Source organism: Passer montanus, unplaced genomic scaffold (genome assembly GCF_014805655.1).
Source record: "Passer montanus isolate IOZ18808 unplaced genomic scaffold, ASM1480565v1 scaffold62, whole genome shotgun sequence".
Lineage (NCBI taxonomy): Eukaryota > Metazoa > Chordata > Aves > Passeriformes > Passeridae > Passer > Passer montanus.
Genome location: NW_024371260.1, coordinates 617,563 through 644,638, shown reverse-complemented (window position 1 = coordinate 644,638; position 27,076 = coordinate 617,563). Strand labels below are relative to the sequence as shown.

The 27,076-nt window shown below is 50.5% G+C and overlaps 1 protein-coding gene across 2 annotated transcripts; it reads left to right on the top strand.

The window, feature by feature from the left end:
* The first annotated feature begins 2,496 nt into the window (after positions 1–2,496).
* TMEM201 (transmembrane protein 201) lies at positions 2,497–26,929 on the top strand. 2 transcript variants are annotated; one of them, XM_039727573.1, is made up of 11 exons: positions 2,497–2,618; positions 7,698–7,818; positions 8,322–8,516; positions 9,901–10,077; positions 10,670–11,079; positions 11,441–11,644; positions 19,739–19,956; positions 20,658–20,729; positions 21,859–22,149; positions 22,275–22,406; positions 22,829–26,929. In XM_039727573.1, the coding sequence occupies exons 1-11, from the start codon at positions 2,545–2,547 to the stop codon at positions 22,924–22,926; spliced, it is 1,992 nt and encodes a 663-aa protein (XP_039583507.1). In that variant the 5' UTR covers positions 2,497–2,544; the 3' UTR covers positions 22,927–26,929. The 2 variants fall into 2 exon arrangements, with proteins under 2 accessions (XP_039583507.1, XP_039583508.1); XM_039727574.1 differs by lacking the exon at positions 21,859–22,149.
* Positions 26,930–27,076: the final 147 nt, after the last annotated feature.

Here is a 27,076-nt window from a genome sequence, read left to right as displayed (position 1 = left end):
AATGAGGGGAGGGAACTCCAACCCTTTTGAGAAGTCTGGGACTTGGTAAGAGAGAAAAGCAAGAGAAAGTGAGCAAATTTTTGTTTTGCCTAAATCTGGTGGGAAATCAGGAATTCTGCAGGATTTTTGGTTTTGTCCTTTAAGCTTTGCTACCAATCCTGACAGAATTAGTCTTAATTTGATCAGGGGTTAATAAGCTATATTGGGAGATAATAGAGTTTCTGAATTAGTATAATTAAATCCTTTTTCCTTCCTCTCTCTAATAGAATTTTTGAAATTCACTAGCCCTTGATTCCTTAAACCCTGTAAAGAGTTGCCATTTTTAGGTGATGCTCTGTGAGCAATCCCATTGATGTCACTGAGTATGGAATAAGCCTATTACCAGAGGGAAGAATTTGAAGTAGCTTTTTCCAAAACGATACCTGAATTTAAAAATAACCAACAACCTTCCTCTGCTTGCCCAAGTCAATCTAAAGGAATTTTTCACTGTTCTTTCCTCTTCTCCAGCTTCTACAGAAAGTCATTTTCATGGAAGGTAGGTAGGTAAAGGCTTCATTACTAGACCCTTTGTAGCTTAATTATCAGCAAGGTGATGAAGCTGCTGCCAATCTGAAGTGATCACAAAGATTCCATTAACTTTACCAGGGCTGTGCCTGTTTCCATTCACAAACTAACAGTGACATGAAAGTGACACACACACTGTTGCTGCAATATTATGAGCTGCTAATTTCGTTTTGGAAGCATTTCTGGGCCACTCGAGGACTTCCCAAGTCCTTAGGCTGTAAGACTTGCTGCCTTACACCTGCATTGCTGGGAATTGTGCTCCGTGCTTGTGCCGTGGCTGTGGCCCTTGCACAAGGTCTTCAGCAGCTCCTTGAAGGAGGAAACTCAATTTTAAACAATGCACCTCTGCTTGGACTGATAGTACAGACAGAGCTGATAGGAAGGGAGGGACCTGTGCAGGGAAAATAGAGCAGCTCTGCAGCACGGTCCTGTCTTGGCCAAACGACTGGGTGGGTTGTTCTTCCTATCCTTTGGTCTCATAATACAATCCCTAAGTAATTGCACTAAACAATGGAAGAGAGATGGGAAAATTATGTGCCTTTTAAATTGGTTAAGATGAAATATTCACTGTTACTCCGCAGAATTAATTTCCATGGTTAAATCTGTACAGATGGAAATGGAATAGTGAAGAGCCCAACCATAGTTGATCTTAAAAGTACAGTTTTACTCCCAGCACAAATATTTGTCCATGAAGAGCTTTTCCATTTATGCCTTTTAAAAAACATGATGCTGACATAACTTGGAACTCCTGAATTTAAAGCAATTTTATTGTGCTGAGGTTTTCTTTTGTTTTAATCGCAAAAATCACAATTTGAGGCTGGGTCAGTCTCATATTTTGGAGAGACCTTAACCTCTTACTTTCATGTAAAAGCACAGCACGATTGTCAGATTACCAACTGTGCCCAGTTCTGTGAGAGCAGCAGATGCCAGCTGTGTGTGCTGAGGGATCAGAGCATAAATGGGTTTATTTCCTTTCTAGGGGACAGCTCCTGACCGAGCGCCAGGTGCCTGCCTTGTTGCAGACCCTTGTTGGGGTGCTGGGATGGATCTGCTGAGGGGTGAGAAGCCTTTTCCCCTCAGAGTTGGGGCCAGGGAGACCGAGGGACCCATCCCAGCCTGCAGCAACCTGAGGGAGCAGGGGCAGGCACCGATCCCTAAGGGAGCAGGGCACCGATCTGTGAGGGAGCCAGGGGCAGGCACCGATCCCTAAGGGAGCAGGGCACCGATCTGTGAGGGAGCCAGGGGCAGGCAGCGATCTCTGAGGGAACAGGGCACCGCGATCCCTGAGGGAGCCAGGGGCAGGCACCGATCCCTAAGGCAACAGGGCACCGATCCCTGAGGGAACAGGGCACCGATCTCCGAGGGAGCAGGGGCAGGCAGTGATCTCTGAGGGAACAGGGCACCGCGATCCCTGAGGGAGCCAGGGGCAGGCACCGATCCCTGAGGGAGCAGGGCACCCATCCCTGAGGGAGCAGGGCACCGATCCCTGAGAGAGCCAGGGGCAGGCACCGATCCCTAAGGGAACAGGGCACCGATCTCCGAGGGAGCAGGGGCAGGCAGCGATCTCTGCCGCCGTGGGCAGGGTACGGGTTTGTGCCAGGGCTTGGGTGGGTGTCAGGCTCTTCCCCACAGGGTGCTGGCACTGCCCAGGCTCCCCGGGGAATGGGCACAGCCCAAGTGCCGGAGCTCCAGGAGGGTTGGGACAGCGCTCCAGGGACGCCCAGGGAGGGATTTTGGGGTGTCTGTGCAGGGCCGGGGCCGCGCTGTGCCCCTTCCAGCTCAGGGCATCCCGTGCAGTGCCGCGCTGCGGCGGCCGCCCTTCACGGGGCCTGTCCCCGCCGTCACACACACAGCGCCGCGGCTAAATTTAGGAGAAGCGATGTCCCCCCGTGTGCGCCGGGCTCCGGGCCAGGCACGCAGGGCCAGGCACGACCTCCCCGGGCCGCCCCCGCACGGCCGGGGCAGCGCGGCGGCACCGGCATGGACGGGGCCGGGCTGGGCGCCGCCGCCTGCGCCGCGGCCGCGGGGCTGCTGCTCTACCGCATCGCGCGGAGGTACGGCCGGCGGGGCAGCGGGCGAGCGAGGGAGGCACGGACGGAAGGAGGGAGGAGGAGGCGGAGGGAGGCTGGGCCATGGCGGGATGCGGCCCGCGGCGGCGGGAAGGCGCCACGCGGGGCCCGGGCCCGGCCGCTGTGGGAGCCGCGGGGCCGCTCCCGGAGCGCCCCGGCAGGGCCCGTGCCCGGCCCGGGGAGGCTGTGCGGGCCGGGCCCCGCGGGTGGGCGGCGGGAGGGCGACGGAGAGCGGCTGGGAGCGTTCTTGCCTGTCCCCGGGAATGGCTTTGTGTGCCCGGCTGAGCATCCCGGCGCTGGGCGCGGGGAGCGCGGCTCCGGCCCATCGCTGGTGGCTCCGGCCCATCGCTGGTGGGCTCTGTCCCGTCGCTGGTGGCTCTGTCCCGTCGCTGGTGGCTCTGTCCCATCGCTGATGGCTCCGGCCCATCGCTGGTGGCTCCGGCCCATCGCTGGTGGCTCTGTCCCGTCGCTGGTGGCTCTGTCCCGTCGCTGGTGGCTCTGGCCCGTCACTGGTGGGCTCCGTCCCGTCGCTGGTGGCTCCGGCCCGTCGCTGGTGGCTCCGTCCCATCGCTGATGGCTCTGGCCCATCGCTGGTGGGCTCCGGCCCATCGCTGGTGGCTCTGTCCCATCGCTGATGGCTCCGGCCCATCACTGGTGGGCTCCGGCCCATCGCTGGTGGCTCCGGCCCATCGCTGGTGGGCTCTGTCCCGTCGCTGGTGGCTCTGTCCCATCGCTGATGGCTCCGGCCCATCGCTGGTGGCTCCGGCCCATCGCTGGTGGCTCTGTCCCGTCGCTGGTGGCTCTGTCCCGTCGCTGGTGGCTCTGTCCCGTCGCTGGTGGCTCTGGCCCGTCACTGGTGGGCTCCGTCCCGTCGCTGGTGGCTCCGGCCCGTCGCTGGTGGCTCCGTCCCGTCGCTGGTGGCTCTGTCCCATCGCTGATGGCTCTGGCCCATCACGCTCTCTCTCCCCTGCTGCTTTTCGGGCGGTTTGAGGCAGGGAAGAGAAGAACCTGCTCCTTGGGCTGCTTGATGTGGGGTGAAGGATGGATTGCCTGGGAGCAGGTTTGTGAAATAGCAGCGCTGTTAGCACAGCGCTGGAGCTAGGGGAGATTCTGTACAAGTCACAATTATTGATTAGGGACCAGAATTCTTGCACAGAACGTTTCTGACCTTAGAACAAATTCACGGGAGATTCTGTACAAGTCACAATTATTGATTAGGGACCAGAATTCTTTGGTTACTTGTTTCTTAATTGCACAGAACGTTCCTGACCTTAGAACAAATTCAGAGCAGTTGAAAGCCAGGTTTGAAAAGCATCAGGAGAGATGTCATGATTCAGATCTCATGAAAGGAGAAAAGCTTAATTTGACAGATTCTAATCTAGCATAGCATGAAAGGAATGTAGGGATGTGTGGAATATAAGGATTTCAGTCTCTGTAGCAGCAATAGATTTTGCAGCCTGCTCATCTATTAAGTGCTTCTATTGGAGACAAGCCAGTCCCAAGGGCTCCCTGTGTTAAGGTTCACTTCAAGCTAATGCTTTGCAAGAGAAGCATATTCCTGCATCCTCAGTGTGATGCCTAAGCTGTGCTCTGAAGCATTTGCTGTTTATTGAACCGTATCAATGATCAGTGGGACATTAGTCCATATACCAGGCTTGGCCTTTCTCTAACATATTTAGGGTAGCCAAGAAATCCAAGTGGCCTAAGGCAATCCCAGTGAAGCAGGCAAGATTTCTTTGACCCAGTTCAGGCTAGCATGCCTTTTGAGGGAGGAGAGTGGATTTGTTTTGCTCAAGTTCATCAAAAGGTCTCTGGAATGGAAAGCATTTCTTCCCAAGTCCTTGAAGACTGCTGGTAAATTCTTTCAGGTGACCTTGATAATTCTTTGAAGGTACATGTTTGTGTTTCTCAGTACTGTCCTGATACTTCCAAATTTCTTATTCTGCCTTGGTTTAATGAATCTTCCACAGTCATCAAGGAGGGCAGCTTAATAAGGGGACAGATGTGGTATGAGACATAGATATGATGCTGCCTTTGCTTTTTGTTTATCAAGGAGATAAAAGATTTGACGTCCAGATACGAACAGAGCCTGGGGTGGTTATCACTGAGTGTGTCCCTGCCTGAGTCCACTGGGCACCTTTTTCCTGGCTGAGAGGACACTAACTCTGGCTCTTGGCTGCATTGTAACTTACATCACTGCACTGGAAATCTGCTCTTGTGGCTAAATCTTGTCTATAGCTGCTACTTCTGCTTTCCTTGCATTGGAAAATGGGGTTTAGCGTTGGGTCTGCCCTGACAGACCCCTCTGCTGACAGGGATGGGCATGGGCACCAATGCTCTGTGCCACCCAGGAGTTCCCCTGGCAGGGAGCTGAGCTCTGAACCCAGGTGTGCCAACAGTGCTGTGCCAGCCTTGGTCTGTCCAGCTGCCACCAGATGTGGCTTGGTCAAAACTGACCTGTGCAAAACAGCTCCTCTTCCCCGTGTACTTTCTGTTCAGATTTGCTGGCATAGCCATCTGAATAATTACTTTGTAATGCAGTTGTGCCAGAATGAAGACTGCTGCTTTAAATACTTCTAATGGAGAATTGGGGTTTTTTTCTAATCCTTGGTAACCCAGCAAAGAGCTGCACATCCACCAGTGTCTCTTTCAAGACTACAGAAAAGTAAACATCTTCATCTTAAAGAGGGTGAGGAATAGACGTAAATAAAAATATTTACAAATCCAGTTTATTATTGCCAGCACTTACAAGATAGACTGTTGTTCTGGCAATCCATGAGAAGCATGGATTTCAGCGTGACCTTAAATGTGTGTATAAATGAGAAGTGAAGAGTGCTGGGAGGGAGCCTGAGTTCCTCCTTGTGTTACATGACAGACACAAACTAGTTGCTTGCCAGTGTTTGTCAATGGGACCTGCAGAGCTGCAGCCTGATTTCTGTGAGCAAAATAAAGGAATCCAGCAGCTTGTCACAAAGGAACAGGAATTGGGAATTTGGGATTTTTTGCACCTATTTCTATGGCAACAGATTATAGGTTCACAGAAGGAAGTATTATTGCCCTTTATCCTAAATAATCCAGGACTTAGCCATTTGTTTTGCATACATTGCAAATGAAGTGCTGCTATTTAATCCTTGGTAGTACTTCCTGAGCCTTGAGAGCAAGAAATGAAATCCTGTTTGGAAAAGGATGGAAAGGCCTTGAGTACTCTGAGGATTTGGTCTCTGATTTTAGCGAGTTCTCAGGAAGGGTTTGGCACTGTTGGATTTTCCTTTATAGCATGACTGCTTCATTCATTTCTTCACCTGTGCTTTCAACCTCTGTCATCCTCGAAATTAGTGCTGTTACCTCTGTCTCATCATGGAATTGAGAGCCTGGGGTGGGTAGAGGCTGAGGGTGCTGTGTCTTGTTTCCCTGGGTGCCAGAGGAAGGGATCGTGGCAGGTCCTGCAGAGGGTGGGGTTCAGGCTGTGCCCCAGGAGCTGCAGGGTTTGTGTGCTGCTGGGTGAAGCCTGCGTGTTGTATTTGCACAGCCTTTACACCTGTGACAGTGAGATGGATACAGCAGGTGCTGCTGTCCATCCTTCCTCTAGCTGGTTTGGCATGTGCTTGGCTCTTGGACAGTGGCAGCTCATGGATAACTCAGACTATCAGCCTAGATTTGTCTGCTTTAAACTCTGGGATGGTTTGGTTCGTTTTTTTTTTTTTGCCTGTTAGTTTTAGCAGTAGTATTTTTAGATCAGTTGAGCCCCCTTGGCAGTGAAGAAAGTTGAGCAGGGAATATTCATTTTAAGGGAGGTGTGGGTGTTTGCGTCTATTTTGAGATGAGAATCTGTCATCCTAGTAGCTCCAGCCATTTTCTTTCATCTGGCAGGGAATCCTCTGTACGTTCTGACTTTTGAGTGCTTCATTTCGAGCATACCCTCATTGTTAGTGCCTAAACAGGAGGCTCAGACATTGCTTGGGAGTTTGATGTTTTATGAACTGAGTTTCAAGGCATGGTCTATGGAAATGTCAGCGAGAAAAATGTTAATTGTGTAGATCCAGCCACAGAGGTGATGGCTGAGAGAGAAGACCCCCTTGGCTGTTTGGTTGCAGGGTGTCAGACAACACTTCTGCAGAATTCAGATGTTTCAGCAGCAGGGAACCTTCCCTGGAGCTGGGAGAAGTTGCTCTCTGCTGGGAGCACTTTGGCTTCTGTTATTTGCTCCCCTGCTCTGTGGCCCTCTCTGCTGCTGCAGTGGAGCCACTCAGATTAATTCATTCCCTGGTGGAGCTGGGCTGGTGGCAGCTGGGTCCATCTGTCTGCATAGCTGCCACAGATCCCTGGGCAGCTGCCCTGCCTTGGAACCCTTGGAAGTGTGACTGGGACTGGTCCTGACAAACCCAGACAGCTGGGCTGTGCTGCCTTGGCCTGCCAGGGAGCTCCTCTTGGGCACTGCCCTGAGTTTGGAGACAAAAGCAGAGCTTCTCTAGCAGGCAGGCTGAGGGGTCGGGCCACTGAGGTTCTTTGCTCACACATCTGTCACAACCTGTTTTGTGGGGCCACGTCACAGCTGTTAGTCAGTACTGGCTGTTGTTTTAACAGGATTGCTTTAGAAAACAAGGGGCTCATGGATCAAGGTCATTTATCCCTTCAGTTCTAGTGCATAAAAGCAGGGGATGCCCATTTCCTGGGTTTCTGCTGTCACAGGCAGCTCTCGTGGATCCTGACTTCCTTTTCCTGGAATCCTGTGTAGTAAGCATCAATTTTACTGCACCTTCTCATAGAATAGCACTGTTGGTTATGGAGGGGACCTGTACCCCCAGATATGCCCCTGAAAAACAGTGAAGTGGGGAAATCACAAGGTTGTTATTAACGTTCTGGCATGTCCATGGCACTAAATTGTCAGGCAGAATTTATTTCTGCTTTATCATTCTGTCTTTTCATTGCTAAAAGGACTACTCCAAGTCAGAGCATTAAGCACAGGAATGGGAAGATTGGCTGTTGTCCTGCACTTCACTGCTGGAAAGCCATTGCTTTCCTGCCCATCAGCTCAGGGCTCCTGCACGTTTGCTCTCTCCCCAGGAAGAAGCCCACGCACGTGACGGTGAACTGCTGGTTCTGCAATCAGGACACGGTGGTGCCCTATGGGAACCGCAACTGCTGGGACTGCCCCAACTGCGAGCAGTACAACGGCTTCCAGGAGGTACAGGGGGCTGGGCATGTCCTGGGAGCCTGGGTCTCAGGGGGCACTGCAGGGCAAGGGACAGCTGGCTGGCTGTGCCCAGCACCCGTGAGCTCAGCACCTCAGCTGGGAGGGAGGATGCACTGCGCTGCCCTGTGCTGACTGGAGAAATCCAGACAAATGTTCCTCTCTCGCTTTGAAGAGCAAAAGTGGCCTTGACATGTCTCTTCAGGATGCTTATTTTACTGTGTGGAACAATTATTCTCTGGTTTTGTGTTCTGTTAATTAGCAAAGCCTGTCTTGAGCTGAAATCCAGCACCACCAGCCACTTGAGATAGGTGTGCAGGACAGTGGAGAGGGGGGACAGATTTGAAGCATTTTGTCTCTTTTTTTACTTATTTATTTTGTTACATAGGTGAATGCTAATGAAATGCAGAGGTGCTGACAGAGACTAGGGAATCTTGCTGTCAACCTAGCTTTGATTTTTTGGTTGTATGTTTGCTTTTCTCCCTGCTTTTTGTCAGAATGGAGACTACAACAAGCCCATCCCTGCCCAGTACATGGAACACCTTAACCACGTTGTGTCAGGCAGTCCAACTTTCTGTGACCCTAGCAAGCCACAGCAGTGGGTGAGCAGCCAAATTCTGCTCTGCAAGAAATGCAACAACCATCAAACCATGAAAATCAAACAGCTGGCTTCATTCTCACCAAGGGAGGAGGTAAGTGTTCAATAGGGACTGCCACCACTGGAGAATGTTTGTCCAAGGCATTCCCATCCATGCATCTGCTGTTCCTGCTCTCTTTATTCCATGCTGCAGCCTAGTAAGCAGGAGAGAGCAGTTTTTCAGTGTGCTGTGGAATGATGTTCCAGCAGTCTTCAGAAGCACTCTGTGGCACTCCAGTGCAGAGATGTTCAGTGATTAGTGTTGTAAATTTATCTAATTCTACTTCAAAGCTGGAATGTTTCCCTGTTTCTAGATGAGCACTGGAAACTGAGGCTTGAGCCCAGGACATTTCTGAGATCATCTTACAACCCCAGTACTTCCCATGGCTGAGTTTATGGGACCTGAGAGGCACAACAGCCCACTAGTTAACATGAAGCCTTAATAGATATTGTTTTCCTGAGGCCCTGGCTGTGCTGTTCTGCATTTACAAGTGAAGTGGGAGAGGAATCCTGTGCAGCCACAGTTTCCCTGGTTAGGCATCTGTGCTTAGGAGGGCAAAGGGACTTTGCAGCTACAGCTACAGGATTTCCTGCTGAGCAGCTTCTTGGCCTTCCATTACTTAATATGCATGGAGAATGGGATAATGGTGTTTTCTCCTTCACAGTTTTATGGCTCCCTTAAGTTTTGTGCAGAGAATTTAGTGCTGCACTCCTTGGCCTTCAACCATGATCAAGCCTTGGGGTTAGACTCTGCTGTAGTATGTGTCCATTCTCTGGTTTGCCTAATCCAGTCTGCTTTGTGTAATTATAATGAGTTTAATCAGAAGGATTCCTGGAGAACAGATTGAAATTTGATCATGCTTCATGAGAATATCTTTGGCTGGTGCCCTTTTCTCAGCTTTATTTCTAGTCCCTGCCTCTTGCCAGACCTATCCAGTTGCTCAAGTACTGCCAGGCTTTGGGCATTCAGTGAGCTGCAGTGCCTGTGCCAGCTGAGAAACCTGGGATTGTGTTATCCAGTGTGCTTGGGTAAGGGTGTCAGTGACAGCAGGGCTGGCTCTTCCAGGGAGGGATGAGCCTGGAATGAAGGAGCCACAGGTATTTTGTGTCCCCTCATTTGAGCACAGGAAGAGCAATTCCAGTTACTTGTCTCACCTATGTGGAATTCATAGAATCTCAACAAAGACAGCAAAATCAGGCACGGAAATTCAACATCCTGATGTTGGGCCACAGCAGCCTTCTCCAAGGCTCTTTGCCATCCCCTCTGGGACATGGAGGCTGGGTGAGCTCTGTGTGAGGCTGGCTGTGTGCCTGGCCTGGCTCAGGGAGCTGTCCCTGTGAGGCTGGGGTCACGCTTTGCCCGCCCGTCAATAGCAAACACGACAGCTGGTGAGGCACCTGCCCTTCTCACCAATTTCCCCCTGCTGTTCTCTCGCCAGGGCAAGTACGACGAGGAGATCGAGGTGTACAGGCACCACCTGGAGCAGACCTACAAGCTGTGCCGCCCGTGCCAGGCTGCTGTGGAGTACTACATCAAACACCAGAACCGGCAGCTGCGGGCGCTGCTGCTCAGCCACCACTTCAGGCGCCGGGAGACGGACAAGGGCTACACCCAGGTACGTGGGGACAGGGCAGGCAGGGCAGGGCAGGGACACAGCTCTGCGTGCCAGAATCTGCACAAAGGGAGGCAGCAGCCTGGGCTCTCTAGCCCTGGGAGCTTGGCTGCGTGGCTGCAGTTTAGAAGAGCGCAGGAGAGTTGCCATAGATGCTTCTAATGCTACTTTGAGGTTTTCCTCTTGCTGGTGTCATTCAGCACAGTTGCCAGAAGGTAAGCTTAATGTAATAATAGAGTGGAAGGAAAATAATGGGACAGGCAGAGGAAGGGAGGTAGGGAAGCCAATTTATGAATGCAGTGCAGGAAATTACAGAGTACAAGGGAAAAAAATAAAAAAATAACAATGGGAATTGAATTGTGACCTTCTCCTTGTTTCACGGCCCTGCCTGACCTTGGCTTCTGCTCACGTCTCTGCCATTGCTCCTTGCTAGTCTGCAATAATCCCATGTGGTGTCAGCCCAGTACAGAGACTTAGAAGGACTTGAGCAGAGCAGTGCAGTAAACCATACTGGAAAATGTTTCATACAGCACTGTTTCAAAACCTTGCTGCAGTTCATTCAGCCTCTGACAAGGTGTTTCTCTTTGCTCTGCAGAATCTGTGTTCATCCTCCTCTTCCACTTCCATCTCCACACCAGCTCAGGTGATACTGCTGCGGTTCCTGGCCTTCCTCAGCTGTGCGTTCCTGGTTCTGATGGCCTTGTACGGGTCAGGCGACCCCTTCTCCCTCAGCACAGCTGTCCCTGCTGCTGTCCCCTCTGGCCCTGCGTCCGTGTGGAACAGGACAGGCGCAAGCCCCCGTGCAGGCGGTGACAGTGGCAGTGACGGTGATGGTGGCAGTGGCAGCTCGGGGCAGGGCTGGCGGGAGCTGCTCCGCCTGCTCCCGGAGCACCTGCTGGAGAACCTGAGCGTGGCCTGGGCCTACGGCAAGAATCACCAGATGGCAGTGGCTGTGCTGGGGCTCCTCACCTGCCTGCTGGCCATGTTCCTGGCCGGGCGCATCAGGTGGGTGTGCTGGGCTTCTGCCTCACTCAGACTGCTTTGCTGGGAGCTCCCTAGTCCTGTGTTGCCTGGGTGATCCAGGGGTGAACACTTTCCAGAATGGCACATGTAGTACTGCATGCCTTGATTCATTCATTTAAGCTTGAATTACTGTGAATGAAAGGCTGCCTGTGCAGCTCTGGTAGAAAATGGAGCTGATCTGCTCAGACACTTGCCCGGCAGCAGGCAGGGCTGCGCACTCTGTGCTGTGTCAGAGGCAGTGCAGACCTGCTCAGTCGGGTACCCTCCCCCCTTCCCTCCCCTTGCTGAGGACCAGGGTGTTCCGTGGTGTCTGAACTCTTGTTCGGTGTTCTGTGCGTGGCAGGCTCCGGCGAATCGATGCGTTTGCCTCGCTCCTGTGGTTCGTGGTGATGAGCCTGCACCTGGCCGAGCGCTACCTGAAGGCGGACACGCCCAGCTGGCTGGACACGGCCAAGTTTGGCACCACATCCCTGTGCTGCCTGGTGGGCTTCACCGCAGCCGTGGCCACGCGGAAGGCGACGGGCCAGCGGAGACCCCGGCCCCGAAGGTCAGAGCCAGAGCAGTGACGCTGGGGGAAGGAGGAAAAAGCCTTGTGAACTCTTGGCGACTGGTGCTTCTCTCTCCTCTTGTTGTTTTCCCCTCCTCTGTGTCTCTTTTTTAAAGTTAGATAAGCAGCGAAGATCTCTTCTTTCTTTTTAAAAAAATATATATATTTATATATGCATGCGTTATATGTGTGTGTATATATATATATATATATAAAATTTTTCCCCATCCTTGCTTACCACTGTGCTAGCTGCTCGGAGCATTTCCACTGCTAGCCATGGAAGCTACTCGTGCTGCCTCCATCCTCCCTTCCTCCTGCATCCTACGTCAGCAGTACAAATGTCCAGTTTCCCCAGGGTCAGCTCTTCCAGCAGCTGCCTCACAAACTGCTCCATAAATGCAGCCTCCTCCCCGTTCTGCTCCTCCAGCCAAAGAGATTCTGGCTCCTCCTGTCCTCCTGGTTCTTCTCACTGCCTCTCCATCCTTAGCCACTCACAGAGGAACCCTCTGCCCTGATCCACCATGGGGCCCGGGCCACCTTCATTTTCCTAATGGTGCTGGTCATTTTAATTTGGAACTGATGGGAACTTGCCTCTGAATTTGGAGTCCTTGTTAACACGTGCTGTGGTGCCCAGGCGTGCAAGGAGGGGACCACACAGAGCCCAATACCTGGTTCTTCTTGCCTTCCACTGTGTAGCATCACTTACCTGCACCCTCTCTCGCCCTTCTCCTGGCTTCCGTTTCAAATGGAGAAGTGTCCTTAAGTGCTTTTGACTGAAACTTCAGTTATTTATTCAAAAAGGTGCTTTAAAAAGTCATGTAGCTCAGGGTGTCTTAATACCTGAACATATGCAGCTGTTTGAAGTTAAATTTTCAGATCTACCAGTGGTTGTTGCTTTCAATGCCAGTTTTCTTTGGGTTTTTTTACCCACCTGCTCCCCAAGCAACACCTGTGTATAAGCACAACTGGATAAAATGCCTCTGTTCCTCCACTCCTATAGCCTTACAAAGAAGCATGGGACTGACAGGCTCGTGCTGTGGTATCTGGCCAGCTTTCATTGCACCTCACTGCTCAGTCAGTGTTCATTGCTGAGAACACAGACTGGCAAGGGTGGGAGCTCTGCTGTGGGACTGCATGGCTACAGAGATGGGTGTTTGGGTTACTTGCAGGGGTTCTTTTTGCAGTCTGGCATTGTGCTAATACTGCTGAGAAAAGGGTCTGGAAATTGTGACTTGGAGTTGAGTGCCTGGCACTCCTCTGCTGAAAGCTGGGTATTACTGTGTGGGGAGGAAGGAGCTTCCAGCTGTTTGGGTTTTTTAGAATTAACTTGTTGGGACCTCTGAGGATAAGCAGTCTGATTATCCTGCACGGTTGTTTGAAAGGCACTCCACTGAGTTTCTCATATGGACTTTGGTTTTTCAGGAGGAAATAGCACTTTTACAGAAGATGTGCTATTTTCTTCTGTTCAGAATAGCACAGTGGAACTCACCACCCTAATAGTCTGATATAAGTTAATTTGGTCTAGTGATCTTCCAGTGTATAAACTATAAAATAACCTGAGTGGAGCCCTCACTGTGAAGTATCTGCAATTCCTGCTGAAAAATGCAGACACTACTGGGTGCTGCAGATGCTGGTGAAATTAGAGGAGCTTTTTAAAAGGAAACAAAAGCTATTTCCTAGCTGTTCATACTCGCCGTTCCTCGAGCTGCTGTTCATTGTGAAAGCATAAAGGTAGCTCTGCCAGAAGCTCTGAAATTTGTTAACAATGAGCCAGGCTGAGTCAGGGGAAGGTGCAGCTCCTGGCTGTGGGCCTGTGACTTAGCAAGGCCACACAGACCTGCTGCCCACCTGGGCTCTGCTCTGGAATCCTTTTCTGGTGCCTTCAGAGAACTGCAATTTCCACCTCCAAGCTCCCAGAACCTGGCTCCATTCTGGTGCTTGTCAATGATGCTGAGGGTTGTTTACTTACTTACCCACAGGAGGAATCCAGCACCTGCAAGGTCTGGTTCCATCTTCCACGTTCCCATCACTCATCAGTCCTGACCCAAAACATTTGTCTTTCAGCTCACAGGCATGGGAAATCTTGAGCTATTGTGGGCATTAAGTGAAATAAGGCATCTGGATTTTTTTTTATTTCCTCCCTTCTTCCTGCTTCAGGACTTCCAAATTTTCCTCATAAAGTACATGTAAGAGAAGACTTTTATCTGTGATTGTCTTCTGCACTTACCTGTACAGTTTGGATTGAAAGTTCCTCTTGCTGTTCTCCTGTGAGATGTGTCCAAGGAATGAGAGCAATCTCATGTTTGAAGGATTTACTGAGAAGGCTCAAAGGAGGGGTATGGGAAGCTGACAGACTCAGTGGGAATGGTCATGGTAATGTCATGCCTTATTTCTGTCAGCAATGCCCTTTTACTAATAAGAATGAAATGTATCTGTCCAAATTCTCTTGCCCAGTAGTAAGGAAACTCTCAGTGGCAGCTTCTAAAGATGGCTGGCAGCCTCTCCAGATGTTTTTTTTCCAGGAGCTGAAAGCCAAGGCTGTGTTAAGCTCCACTGTGTCCTGTTTCCTACCATCTCCTATCTGCTCTATGTATCTGTTTTCCTCCCTTTTTAGGAGCACTTTGGATTTTTCTTTCAGTTTAAACTTGACTCATCCTCAAGCTCCCTGGGGTCAGGCACCTTTTGTGATGTTTTGCTCTTAAATGTTCAGTTGGTTTACCATGCCTGTTCTTTTCTCTGGTTGTCTTTTTCCCTGTGCAGTGCTGGGATGGGATGGGGAGGGTGCTCACTAAATGTTGGGAACAGGCAGTTGCTAGAACTGTGGGAAGGAGAGGATTTACACTGTGAAGCCTGATTAATCCTGTTGAGGAATGTTTTAGCTCTGTTTGCACAGCAAGTGCAAATCTATACTGAGTTGAAAGTCCTTTAATGTGGGAGATATGTTAACTGCAAGTGACATCCGTTTGTCTTCACTTATGCAGATTAATACAAATGAAGTATATTTACTACTTGCACTAATTTATATGTCAGAACATCAGAAAGCTACTCTGTTTTATGGCCAAGCTGTACAACTGATCTCTGTGGTGCTTTGTTCACAACTTACAGTTGAAGAACTTTTGTGCTTGTAATTGGGAAAATTTCAAAGGTGAAACAGAATAACAAAGTACATATTGAAGTGGGGTTCATTTAATGCCAAAGAAGCTTTTGTTTTTGCTCAGGTGTCAGCTTTTTTCCCCCCACTTCTTGATGCCTCAGCATGTCTGTGCTGCTGCTTCTGAAAACAACAACCACCTCAGAGCCTCAGAACCAAACTTGCAGCAATTGAATTTTGGTGTTCTAGAGACTCTGATGCTGACAGCCTCCTTTCTTTCTCCTTGTCTCACATGCTTTTTGTGATGGTGGAGATGATGGATCTCTAGGGGTAAGGGAAGAAAGGAGGAGAAGGGTGGGCTTTGTCCAGAGGTGTTCTGATTTATAAACTGTAGCATTCAGTCTGTACCAGTTGTGTCTCAGACAACGAGCCCTGCAGAGAAGTTGTAACTTAGCAGTATTCTACTGTTGATTGTGGGAAAAAAAATAGTCAAACCACTACTGCCTTTGCTGAGGCTGTTCTTGCCACACCAGATTCCAAAGCCAAACAGGCTGTTCAGACACTGCCATGCCACAGGCTCTGTATGGAAGGTGCTCTGCATTTTTCACTCAGCAGTTAGATATTCTGTCATCTAGCTGTGGATATCTGAGTACATCATCTGACTGCATGATTGCTTGCCCCACAGTGAGTCCAGCAGGAGGAAATGTGTGTTTTGGTGCACAGTGGTGCTGTCCTGTGCAGCTGAGGTGCTATTTTCTGTGACACGTTTCCTTCTGCTGGGTGGGATAAGAGCTAACAAAGGCTTGGTAACTAACAACCACAGCTGACGCAAAATCATCCAGAACCACTTGGTCACTGCTTTGGGCTTCTTGTTTTCCCTCTGCTGGGCTCTTACTTCAGGCCACAGAGGAGCCCATGGTGGTCTCCAGGTGCAGTTTTGTGGCCTGAGGATTCTCTCAGCTATGCAGACCAGAGCATGTGAATATCTTAACAATATTAGAGGCTTTTAGCCCCAAAGCCCCTAATTCAAAAGGTGCTGCTTTTTCATACTAACCATGTGTCTGGACCAGGGGATGGTAACAGCAGACCAGAGCTGAGGTGCTGAGGGATTGTTTAGTGGCTTTATGTGTCACTTGAAATCAAATCTGCTCCATCCCCAAGTGCCTGGCCTGGCCCCGAGTGGCCATGGCTCATGTGCCAGCTCAAAATCTTGTACCCTGCTCAGCAGAGCCAGGTTTATAAAGGGGCCAGTGTGGGTTCATTAAGTGCCTTTCCCTGGACAAGATTTGGGACAACACTGTGTTGCTTTGCTTGGTGGCACATGGCTGCAGCAGTGCCCATGTGTCTGCCAGGCCAGCGCTTCTGTCCTTCCTGTGCCACCACTGAGCGTGGCAGGGCACGGGAGGACACGTGGGCTAACATTTCTGAGCAACTCTGCAGGCTCTGCAGGGAGAGCCCAGGGGCAGCAGCCACGTCAGCATCTCTGCTGCTGCTGCTTCTCTTCTTCCTGAGGCCCTCAGTGACATCAGTGCATGCAAACTGAGCTTTTGTGGCCCTTTTCCATTCTCAATACTCTGTATTTCTATCCAGCTCTTTCCCTTCTCTCAACTCCTCCTTTCCTACATCCATGCTTTGCATGCCCTCGTGAGCTTGGGTGTGTCAAAGGGTGAGAACATGTGGGAATATAAAAATGGTGTAGTGGCTTATTATTTTGGCTTTATGAATATTTTTCAAGTGCGCTGAAATTATGTGAAGCTAATAATCATGCTTAGATACTATAGGAAGTATGTATTGATGTAATGTGGACAAAGTATTTATGCTCTTATAAAAATTAATATAATTAATAGCAAGATAATTGCTCCAGACTGACTGCACTCATGAAAGGTGAAGGGAGCTGTGCTCTGTGGCTTTGCTTTGGTTTTCAGAGATGCTATGGAAATTGTGTGCTGTCACACAAATGCAACCTGCCAGTTCCTTCCAGGTGTGCTGTCACCTGCAGGGACACTTGGCTCTTGGAGCCATGGCAGGTGCTCTCCAGGAAAGGGACAGTGCTCAGTCCTGAAGTCATCCCCTGTAAAACCTCGTTTGGGACCAAAGCTCTTGAGTGCACAGGCAGGAGAGGTGCCCTGGACATTTCTGGCATGCCAGCAAGTCTGGATTTGTGCAGGCATAGGATGTGCATGTGCACACACACCTCCCCACTTTGTGCCACCAGCTGGGGGGAAAGGCACAGTTGATGCCAAGCATCTGTGCTCTAGAAGGTCTTAGTGCAGCTCTAATTCAGCCCTCCTTTTTCATCCAAAACAGGACAACAGGCAAGAGACAAGAATTCTTACTCTTGGCAGCTGAAGTTTATAGCTCTCTAAACCACATATCAAAAAATTGATGTGTCTGAGAGCTGTGCCCATTTTAGCACTACTCTCCCTTATCCTTGTGCCTGTTTTTTGTTCCTTACTGCTCTTCACTCGTGGTTCTGTGAATTGGACAGGAGGCTGTGGCCCTGAGTGGGGAGGTGCAGCAGAGCAGTGTCAGGGCACAGTGTGCTGTTCTGGGGTGACAGGGACCTGTTCTGCACCCCGGGGAGAGAAGTACCCTGCTGCACATGGGTAGCTCAGTTCTGAGGGGACACTGAGTCCAGAGGAAATGCTTCACCCCCTGGCTGGCACTTGGCTCCCCAGGGCGGGCACATCCCCACGCTGCCTGCCTGTGACTGCAGCTCACCTTCCTCTTCATGGCTGAATTGTCTGGTACAGGAGTGGGTCCATCTGCAGCCTGGCCTGCCCCGTGCCCGCCCGTGTCTCTCTCTGCCCCAGGCTGATGCAGCACCTCTGGTAAAATGTGAATTAGAAAGGCACACAGCCGTGGTGTGTCTGTGGATGACAGGGAGTGTTGGGACAGAGCAGGGGAGGTGTTCCTCCAGGACCGTGTACAGTCCCATACCATGTAATACCCTCCTTTAACCTTCTATTTATTTATTTTTAAAGTATCTATGTAGCAGAGTTGTGCCCGACTGTCTAGTAACGTTGTGATCATTGTAAACACTAATTAAGATACCCAACTTTTGATGTTCACAATGTCAAGTTCTGAAATAAACGGCTTCCGGGCCTTGACTATTTCCACAAACTGTCTGACTCCAGAGCCTTTTTTTCCTTCTTTTTTTAAATGTTGCCTTTTTTACTGTTGCCAGAGCCCCTTTTACCATGTGACAGATGGCTTGGAGCAAAGGCACAGCTGCAGTGCTCCATCCCAGGGCTGTGGTGGGGTTGCTTCCTGCCTTTTGATCCTCTTGATCTCCTCACCTTTTTTCAATCTGCTTCTGGAAGAAGTTTTAGTTCAGCTGCCCATTCTCAGGCATGAAGCACATTCCCATGAGAGCTTTTAGCAGCATCGAGCCCTCTTGACATGGCAGTGGCAAACACTAAGGAGTGCAGAGAACAGGAGCAGGATTTTGCACACTTAGCAGGAATTTGTTAGAGCAGATCAGTGTTTAGGACACACTTGGGTCAGAATTCAGTCCTAAGGCATTAATAAGCTGTACTTAAAATCCTTCAGCTCCTCTTTGCTAATTCCTTTTCTGGATGGCTCAAGACAGATGATTCTTCACTGCCCTGAGGATCTGGCTGCACTCACTGGGTGAGGTTGAGCAGTGGGGCTGTTGAGCAGAGCCATTGGAAGCCTGATCCAAAACAGTTACAGTCCCACGACTGTGGTTATGAGTGATAAATGACTGTAATAGCTTCCAGCCCATTAAAGAAAGACTTCCAAAGCCAATAAACCAGTTAAGCTGTTTGCTGCTGCAGCACGGAGTTGTGTAAAGTTGTGTCCTTTGGCCCAAAGGCACAGAAGGTGCAAAGTTAGGACAAAAGAGCCATGTTGCTCACAGGTTTGGCCCTCCACAGCCATGGCACAGTGAGGGGTAGGTATCTCTCTTTCTCCTATGATTCATATCAGCCCTGAGCTGCACTTCTAATTCCCTTTCCCATTCATTTCCTCTCACAAAGCTGAGCTGGGCACATCCATCTGTGTGTGTGGTGGGCAGATGTGTGTGGGGGTGCTCTGAGGCTCCCCGTGGTGCAGAGCAGGACCCCCTTCACAGGTCCTCTGGAACCTGGAGAGGTTGGGCTGCAAGACCAGCACATCCCTGGCTGCTGTGAGAGGCAGCTCCTGCAGCAGCACCTGCTTGGCTCACGTGTTCAGCCTCCTTAAGCTGGTCAGGATTGGTGGTGGCTGCCTCCTGCTAGCAGATAAGGAGTTTATAAGATACTTTAAATTGTAATCTTCACTCTAGAGTTAGCATGACATAACGTTGCTGCACCACCTCTTTCATCTCCAGGGCAGAATGACACGTGCATAAACCACCCACAGTGCAAGGCTGAGATTTTCTTCACCCCCTGATTTACTCCTGGCTTTCCTCTGACAGAAGACAGGCCATGTAACCATGTTGCTGCTCTCATCTGTCTCTGTTTCCATCAGAAGTGAGATTAAGCCTCCAACTATTGTATCTGCAAAGTCAGATATCTCAGTTCAAAAACATGTGCACTTCATTCTCAGTTCTTCATCATGATTTATTTGACAGTTCTATTACCTGTTTCTAACTAAAAAAAATCTTACAGAGGAACAGAGATTCTGGTTCATATTCTAGACTTTCTTTCACGTATTTTCATTCAATTGTTAAAAATAATACAAAATTCCTGTATTTTAACATCTGGACTTCTTAAAGCATTCTCTGGGTAATTTTCTCATCCAGGGTATTTTCACTAGCATTCCTAAACTGTTCTAGCCTCTTTTCCACCCTGTATTGTGGGAAAGGTTGGTGCACAATAATTTAAGTAAGGTTGGGCAGTTCTTTTCCCAAAGTGTAGAAACATCCCCCTAAAACTTCAGCCCTCCTGCACTGTAAAGCTAGTCCAAACCTGGTAACAAAACAAGTGTTCTGCAAGCAGCAGAGAGGCAGCTGCTGGGATTTCTCACTGCTAAGTGTGTGTCCTGCGTGTCCTTTGCAGGTACCTCTCTGGGGACTCCATTACTGTCTTTCCCAGCAGCCCTGGCCCAGCCTTCCCTTCACCTGCCACGTCTCTGTTTGTCCCAACACCACCCAGTATCCTGCACCTGACAAACCAGCAGCTCTTCAGGTCCCCACGCAGAGCTGCCTCGGCCTCTCTTCCCGGGCGGCTCAACAGGGCCCTCTCCCTGGGCACCATCCCCTCGCTGGCCCGGGCAGGTGAGTGGGGCTGCATGCTGCAGAGGAAATGGGCTGGGAGGGATCCAGGTGAGTGCAGGGCTGGCCAGAGGGAGGGGGGCTGCATGCTGCAGAGGAAATGGGCTGGGAGGGATCCAGGGAGTGCAGGGCTGGCCCAGAGGGATTGGGGCTGCAGTGCTTTGTGTGGAAATGGGCTGGGAGGGATCCAGGTGAGTGCTGGGCTGGCCCAGAGGGATTGGGGCTGCATGCTGCAGAGGAAATGGGCTGGGAGGGATCCAGGTGAGTGCTGGCCTGGCCCAGAGGGAGGGAGGTGCAGTGCTTTGTGTGAAATTGGGCTGGGAGGGATCCAGGGAGTGCTGGCCTGGCCCAGAGGGAGGGAGGTGCAGTGCTGCAGAGGAAATGGGCTGGGAGGGATCCAGGGAGTGCTGGCCTGGCCCAGAGGGAGGGGGGCTGCATGCCGCCGAGGAAATGGGCTGGGAGGGAGCCAGGTGAGGGCTAGGCTGGCCCAGAGGGATTGGGGCTGCAGTGCTTTGTGTGGAAATGGGCTGGGAGGGAGCCAGGTGAGTGCTAGGCTGGCCCAGAGGGAATGGCACTGGATCCACACATTCTGGTCCTGTTCAGGGATGGCTGCTCCTGTGCATAGGGCAGTATGCAGCATTAGGGTTTGGGGTTTGGCAGCAGCTGAGCCAGCTGGGTTCAAATTGTTTCCTTTTTGCTTTTAGATTCTGGCTACTTGTTCAGTGGAAGCCGGCCGGCCTCGCAGTCATCCCAGTCCAAGGAATCCCCAACATCAGGTACTGCTCCAGGCCTTGCAGAGCAGCAGTCTTTGCAGGATTTGCACTGAGTGGGTTGAAACACGTGGTCTGGTTGAATTCTTTCCTCCCTGCTCGCATTCCAGTGAAAATGTCCATTTTGCTGCTAGAAATGCTGCAGAGAGAGTCCCGGCTAGAAGTGTTAAAATCAGGTGCTGTGTGCATTGGATGTTCTTCCTTGGAGAGCTCAGGGTGGCATCACTGAGGCAAAACAAGGAGCCCTTTGCTGGTTAGAGCAAGTTGAGCCTGCTTGGGCAGGAGGCTTCAGCTGCTTCCAGGGCAGCTCTTCTGTAGCTTTCCCAGCAGGGTGCAGCAGTTGCTGTGTGGCTGCTCCGTGACCTGTCTGTTGCCCTCCTGGCCCAGACGGTCCCTGGGCTGTTTGTGCTGCTGCAGAGGCACAAACACGCCGGGTTTTGCAAGCCTCCTGCTCCCAGTGCAGCTCCTGAGCAGCTCTGAGGGACCTGCCAGTACCATTCATTCACCTGCAAACTGCGTTGTGCAGGCTCTCCTGGATGGGCACAGCTGAGCAGACAAAGCTGTCCAGGCTCCTGAAACCTGAGTCCCGAGTCATTCCTGGGTGTGCTAGAGTACCTGTGGGGTTTCTCTGTGTTTTGCAGTGTGGGGACTCAAATAAATAATGAATTTTAGTACAAGACACATTGGTGGACAGTTGCAACTCCCGTTCCTTTTCCTTGTAGTACTGTTAAAGAAAGCTGTGCCTGTTGCAGCAGGATGCAGAACTGTGCCAGTTGCAGCAGGATGCAGAACTGTGTCTGTTGCAGCAGGGTGCTAACCCGGTGGTTTTGTCTGTGGGGTGTTATTACCAAAGGGATATTGGGGACAGCTAAAGGTGATACAGAGACTATCATTAAAAGGTATGAAGAAGACACTTTATTATTAGAAATCTACAGTTTTTATAGAAACAATGGTGGATTTAAGATTTGATTGGCCTTTAGGACTCTTCTCTCACACTCTGGAGAGCCATATCTCTAAACAATGATTACAGAAAAAGAGATAATAACTTTGAATTCTTTCACGTTTCTGTTAAGAACTCTGCCAGAGCCGTGTCTCCCGTCAGAGGCTGTGCAGTCACGGGGTGTTTGTGTTGCAGAGCCGCTGTCCCTGCTGGCGGGCAGCCGTGCCCCGTCCCGCCTGCCGTCCCCAGCACCCTCGGTGGCCGGCTCGGTGACCTCCAGCTCGGGCTCGCTGCGCCTCCGCCGCCCGCTCATCAGCCCCGCGCGCCTCAACCTGCAGGGCCAGAAGCTGCTGCTGTTCCCGGCGCAGGGCGAGGCGCTGCCGACGCCGAGCGGCTCCGAGGAGCACACCCAGCCCGACAGCAACGCCTTCCCCCCGGAGCTGCCCGGCTGCCCCGGGAAGCGCCTGGCGGAGCGCGGCGCGCCCGGTACGGCAGCGCTGGCTGCACTGGTGGCAGGAGCTGGCTGGGGAGCACAGCCCTGCAGCCACTGCGGGTGGGCAACTGCAGGAGAAGGCCGCGTGCTGAATTCTCCTGTCTTTCTCTCCTTGCAGATATGAGGTCGGCTGTGGAAGGGGGGAGCATTTGCAGCGATAATTCCATCAAAAAGGAGGATCACTCGTCACACTCGTCTACCTGCGTGGTAGACACAACTACCAAAGGGGAAGATTTGGCAGGCTGGAGAGGTGAGTGCAGGTCTGGTGACTGCTTCATGCACGTGTGAGCATTTCTGTGAGGGTAGCTGAGATTTTTCCTGGAAATCAAGTTAATAAGTAGTTGCAAAATGGATCTTGTGCCTGCTATTCTAAGATCTTAACAAAGCTGTTCCTGTTCTTTGGACTGTCTGAAGAGCACTGACAAAGTGCTGAACCGAGACAGAAGAAGAGGGGTGGGGATGCAGGTGTCAAGAGCATGAGATGAGATGAAAATAGAGCCAAAAGAGAGCAGTGGAGTCTTTCCTGACAGGAAAAGTGCTTCAGCAATTTCTGCTTGTGCTGAAACACTGGCAAGAGAGAAACAGTACAACATATGTTCACTTTTACTTATCAGTTCTTTAACATCTCTTTTTACTGTTCCTTTTTCCTCTGTGTTCTCCCCTTCTGCCAAGGTCGCTTTGGTACCTCTGCCCTCCGGGGCCTGCTGGCTGTGAGCCTGACTCTCAATGCTGTCTTCACATCAGCCTATGTCTACAGGAGCCTGCGCTGACTTGTGCCAACACTCCCTTTCTCTCTGGCTCCTGGTCCTGAGGAGATGAGAGCAACTCAACCATGGCTCCCTGGCCAAGGCCGTGCCACCGGTGCATGCTGTTCATTACAAAACTGCTGTACACTCAGCTGGCATGAAAAGGAGCCTGGGCAGCTGCTGCCATCACTTCGAGGTGGAACATACCCAGGACTGTCCCTGGAGATGGCAGGCAGCATTCCCAGCTCCAGCTCCAAGCAGGAGGCCAGTCCAAAGGCCCACACACTTCCTTTCAAAAGAACTGACCTGAGACACAAGCCTGAAAATGTGTGAGCTGCGTTTTTAGGAACCTACCCCCAGCTCTTCTTTCTGACATTAACCTCGTGCTGATGGTGCTGGTAAAATGGGGAGAATTACAACAAACGAGCTGAAGAAGAGGGATGGCTTAGTAGCTGCTGCTGGGCTTTGGCTACTGTACCAGCATCCCCAGGCTCTGCTCAGTGGTTCCTCTTCTCTCTTCTCTCTGGCATTCTCCTCTAAATTGTCAGTGAACTTTCTTTAGTTGCCTTAAGCTTGCCTAAGCACATGGGTGACCTTGGCTGCTCTGTCATGTTCTTGCATCTTAGATGTCCTTGTGCTTCCAGCCGGACCTGGCGCTGGGGCTGCCCTCACCAGTTCCACTCTGGCCCTGTGTGTGCTGGTTCTCAGCCCGTGTGTGCCTGTGTCCAGCCAGCTGTGTGGCTGCAGGGCTGCACAGCCCCCGGACAGACACCCTGTGCTGCCTGCATCAGAGCCTGGAAGCCCCTGCTTTGCTTTGCCAGCAGGCATTAACTGTGTTACTCTGAAGTAGCTAAAAAGAAAAGGTCCCGCTGTGATTTGCACCACAAAGGGCTTCAGCTCACAGCTCTGCTGGAGCTCTCACTGAAGCAGTGAGTGGCAGAGCCTGTTCTTGCTGTAAATCGCACAAATCTGTTCTGTTCGGGGTAGGTGAGGAGCTGTCTGATTGTATACATCTATCCAGAAACCTGACACCTCCGTCTGACCTTGGGATTTGCTAAGTAACTGTTTAAGATATTTCTTGCGTAGTAAAATGCCCAGGTGCTCTCAGTGAGAAATGCCAAGCTGCTTCTGGACAATTCAGACTTCTGGATAGATTCTTCTTTTCTAGCCCAAGAAAGCAGTAGATTTTGAAAAGCAGTTTGCAGTTTCTGCTTTTGGGTGAGTCTTCAGCATTGCTTAGAGTTCAGGGGCCACTTAGAATATTGTGCTGAACACTCAGAATCATTTAGTGCATCTTAGGGAAAAAAAGAAATCCTGATCTTGATGTTTTGGTTCCCAAAAACCAAGTGCAGAGAGAAGATTTGCCAGTGTGTGAAAAGTACCTGGTGAGAAGAGAGCTGACTGGCATTAGCTGTGTATTTCCTGAAGCAGGACTCGGATCTATTAAGAGTTTTTCTGTTGTCTCTTCCTTTGGGCTCCTTTACCTCAGATTTCACTCGCCCAGCCCACTGCCCTGTGTTTGCATCCTGGATTGGTGATTACTGTGTCCTTCCCTCCCTTCAGCTGGCTGCTGTTCCTCTCTTGTGTTCCTGCATGTGCACAGAGCAAGGTGTATCTGCTGCTGGCCATTCTCTGAACCTGGACCCCACCTGCAGTGATGATCACCCTTCCTTTCACTTTGTTGTTTATTTTTTATTGCATGTTTTAGTTGAGCTCCTCCCCAGCCTCTCTTGGCAGACCATAGGAGCCCTGGCCAGACTGATCAGCGTGCACTGACAGCGTCAATGGGGCTTTGCTGCAGCTCATTCAAGCACTGAAAAGCTGAGTGTCTCTGTGTTTTCCAACTCTCCCTGCATGGTTTGAGCTGCCCTCTTCTCCAGCTGCTGCTGCTGCCCTCACTGAGGGTGAGACTGGTCCCTGCTGTGCCTCGCAGGGCACAGGAAGGGTCGCTCCTGACTCTGCATCCCCCTCCTCAGGGAGCTGTGCAGGCTGCACCTCCTGCACAGAGCCCCAGGAGAGACCTGCAGCACACAGCCGTGCTGCAGATGGATGATGAATTCTTTGTAACTTGCATGAATTGTTCCTTGTAGCCAAACCGGACCCATAACCTTGTTGTAAAGAGATTTTTGTCCCCTTTATGGACTTTGCACGCTCACCCGAGCACGTGTACAGGCAGGATGATGGCAGAGCAGCTGCCAAGCTTCTCTTTAAGCCTCTGCTCTGTGGGTTCCACGGTGTTCTGGTGCAGTGTGGGACCCCCCATTCACAGACCCTGGTCCTACCCAGAGGCCTCCTACACAGACAAGCTGCCAGAAGGTGCCGTGGCTTTGCTTGTCCCTGTCACCCAGCAGATGTGCACTGTGACCTGTGTATGCAAACCTCCCACTCTCACCTCCCAGCCTGCGCTGAGTTTCACCTCCACACTCGAGCAGATTGCAATACCAACCTTTCCTCCTGTCCAGGAGCTGCAGCATCTCCACACCCCCTCCCGGAGCAGGAGCCCTGTCACCTTCACTGCACTTCTGTGGCTGCTCACTCAGACTGTTCTTGGAAGGGGTTTGTGACCTTGTCCAAAGCAATAGAGAGACGTTGGGGTTCCTTACTGACGAGGGAAGTTTCCATTCTGGTGCTAGAACTCTCTCCCGTGGTGCTCTCACGGTTGTGAAGCCTTTGCTTGAGGCGCACACGAGCGCGTGTGGGTGTGAGTGTGTGTGTGCGTGCAGATGTGCAAAAACATTTGCAAGGTTTCTTCATTTCAGAAGACCTGAGCCCGTGTTTGTCTTTCTATGGTTGGCCTTAATCTAGCTCGTAGATACTGTGTCTATCTTGCTGCTCTTTTCTGTACAGAGCTGGTTTGGAGGAAGCAGGAGTTTATGTGGTCCCCTGTAAAAATACCTGTGTCTGATGATGTTGATCTTCATACAGTATTGTTCAGGGGGGAGATTTTATTTTTCTAATACTTTTCCTACTGTAAAAACTGTTGGAGTGTATGGAGTGGGAAAGATCTTTACAAAATGGCCTGATAAAGATCTGAACGTGACTTAATAATACCAACAATTAATGATCAGGTCGAGTATAAATGAGATTTATTTACAGACCTTTTCCATCTCCTACTTTCCATTGAAAATGTCCAGGTACTTTTTGTTTGGCTATGGGCTTGTTAGGCATGTTCTGAGACCTTGCAGATACTTTAGATGATTTTGTTGTTCTGAATTAGAAAGGATTTGTATTTTGGAGTCTGGTTCCAGTTCCGCAGTCTGGGGAGTTTGGCAGATGTCACAAATATTAAGCACATATCTATTTGATGGGATAGAGGGAGTGGTTAGAACGAGTTGCTGGTTTCTGAAGTTTATCATACCTTTTAACATAAAATCTTAGCCATTAAATTGGTCACTAGGGGGGGAAAAACTCATTGCTGGCATATGTAGGCCAGATTCCCTGAATTTTAGGCTGTTTGTTCAAGCCACAGATGAGGCCTGTGAATGTTTGATTCCCACTGCCTCTCCCTGGGTGCTGGGAACATCTGTGAATCCCTGCTGACCTGGCCGGGTTCCTTGTAACAGGGCAGCTGGACTGAAGGGCTTCTCTTGCCTGTGGATGCTGCTATATTTTTTTTCTTCCAAGCACCATTCCTGGAAATAACAATGGTCTTAACCTCTCTGGCAGACATTTGTTAAAAGGCTAGAGTGGGCCAATTTGGCCCATCCTTTTTTTCCTTTTTTTTTAGATATATGTTGCATCCAGAAATTATCATCACTGTGTTCTGGGGTGGGGTAAGGTACAGAGTATTTTTAGATTGAATGGGTATCTGGAGAGGGTGAGGAGGACAATTTCAAGTCCTAAACCTTATTTCCTGTGAAAGAAAGACTGTATGTTATGTGTGTGTTCTTTGGGGAGCTCTGTCACTGTACAGTTTAGTCAAACATGCTCCAAGGAAGGAGAAGCTGTTCCTCGGAGGTTTTTAGTTCATGCTTTGTGTTTAAAGAGGAATATTTTTCTTTAAAAAATAAAACCGGATAAGTTTTCACCTTAGTGTGAGTGGTCCAGTTATATGCACACCGTACTTCTGTGTTCATTGGGCATTTAAGTGGGGTTTTTCTTAGTGAGAGTGTTTATGTATTATTGTATGGTATTTATGGTTTCATTTTGTAACATAAATTAGGGGGCATGCACC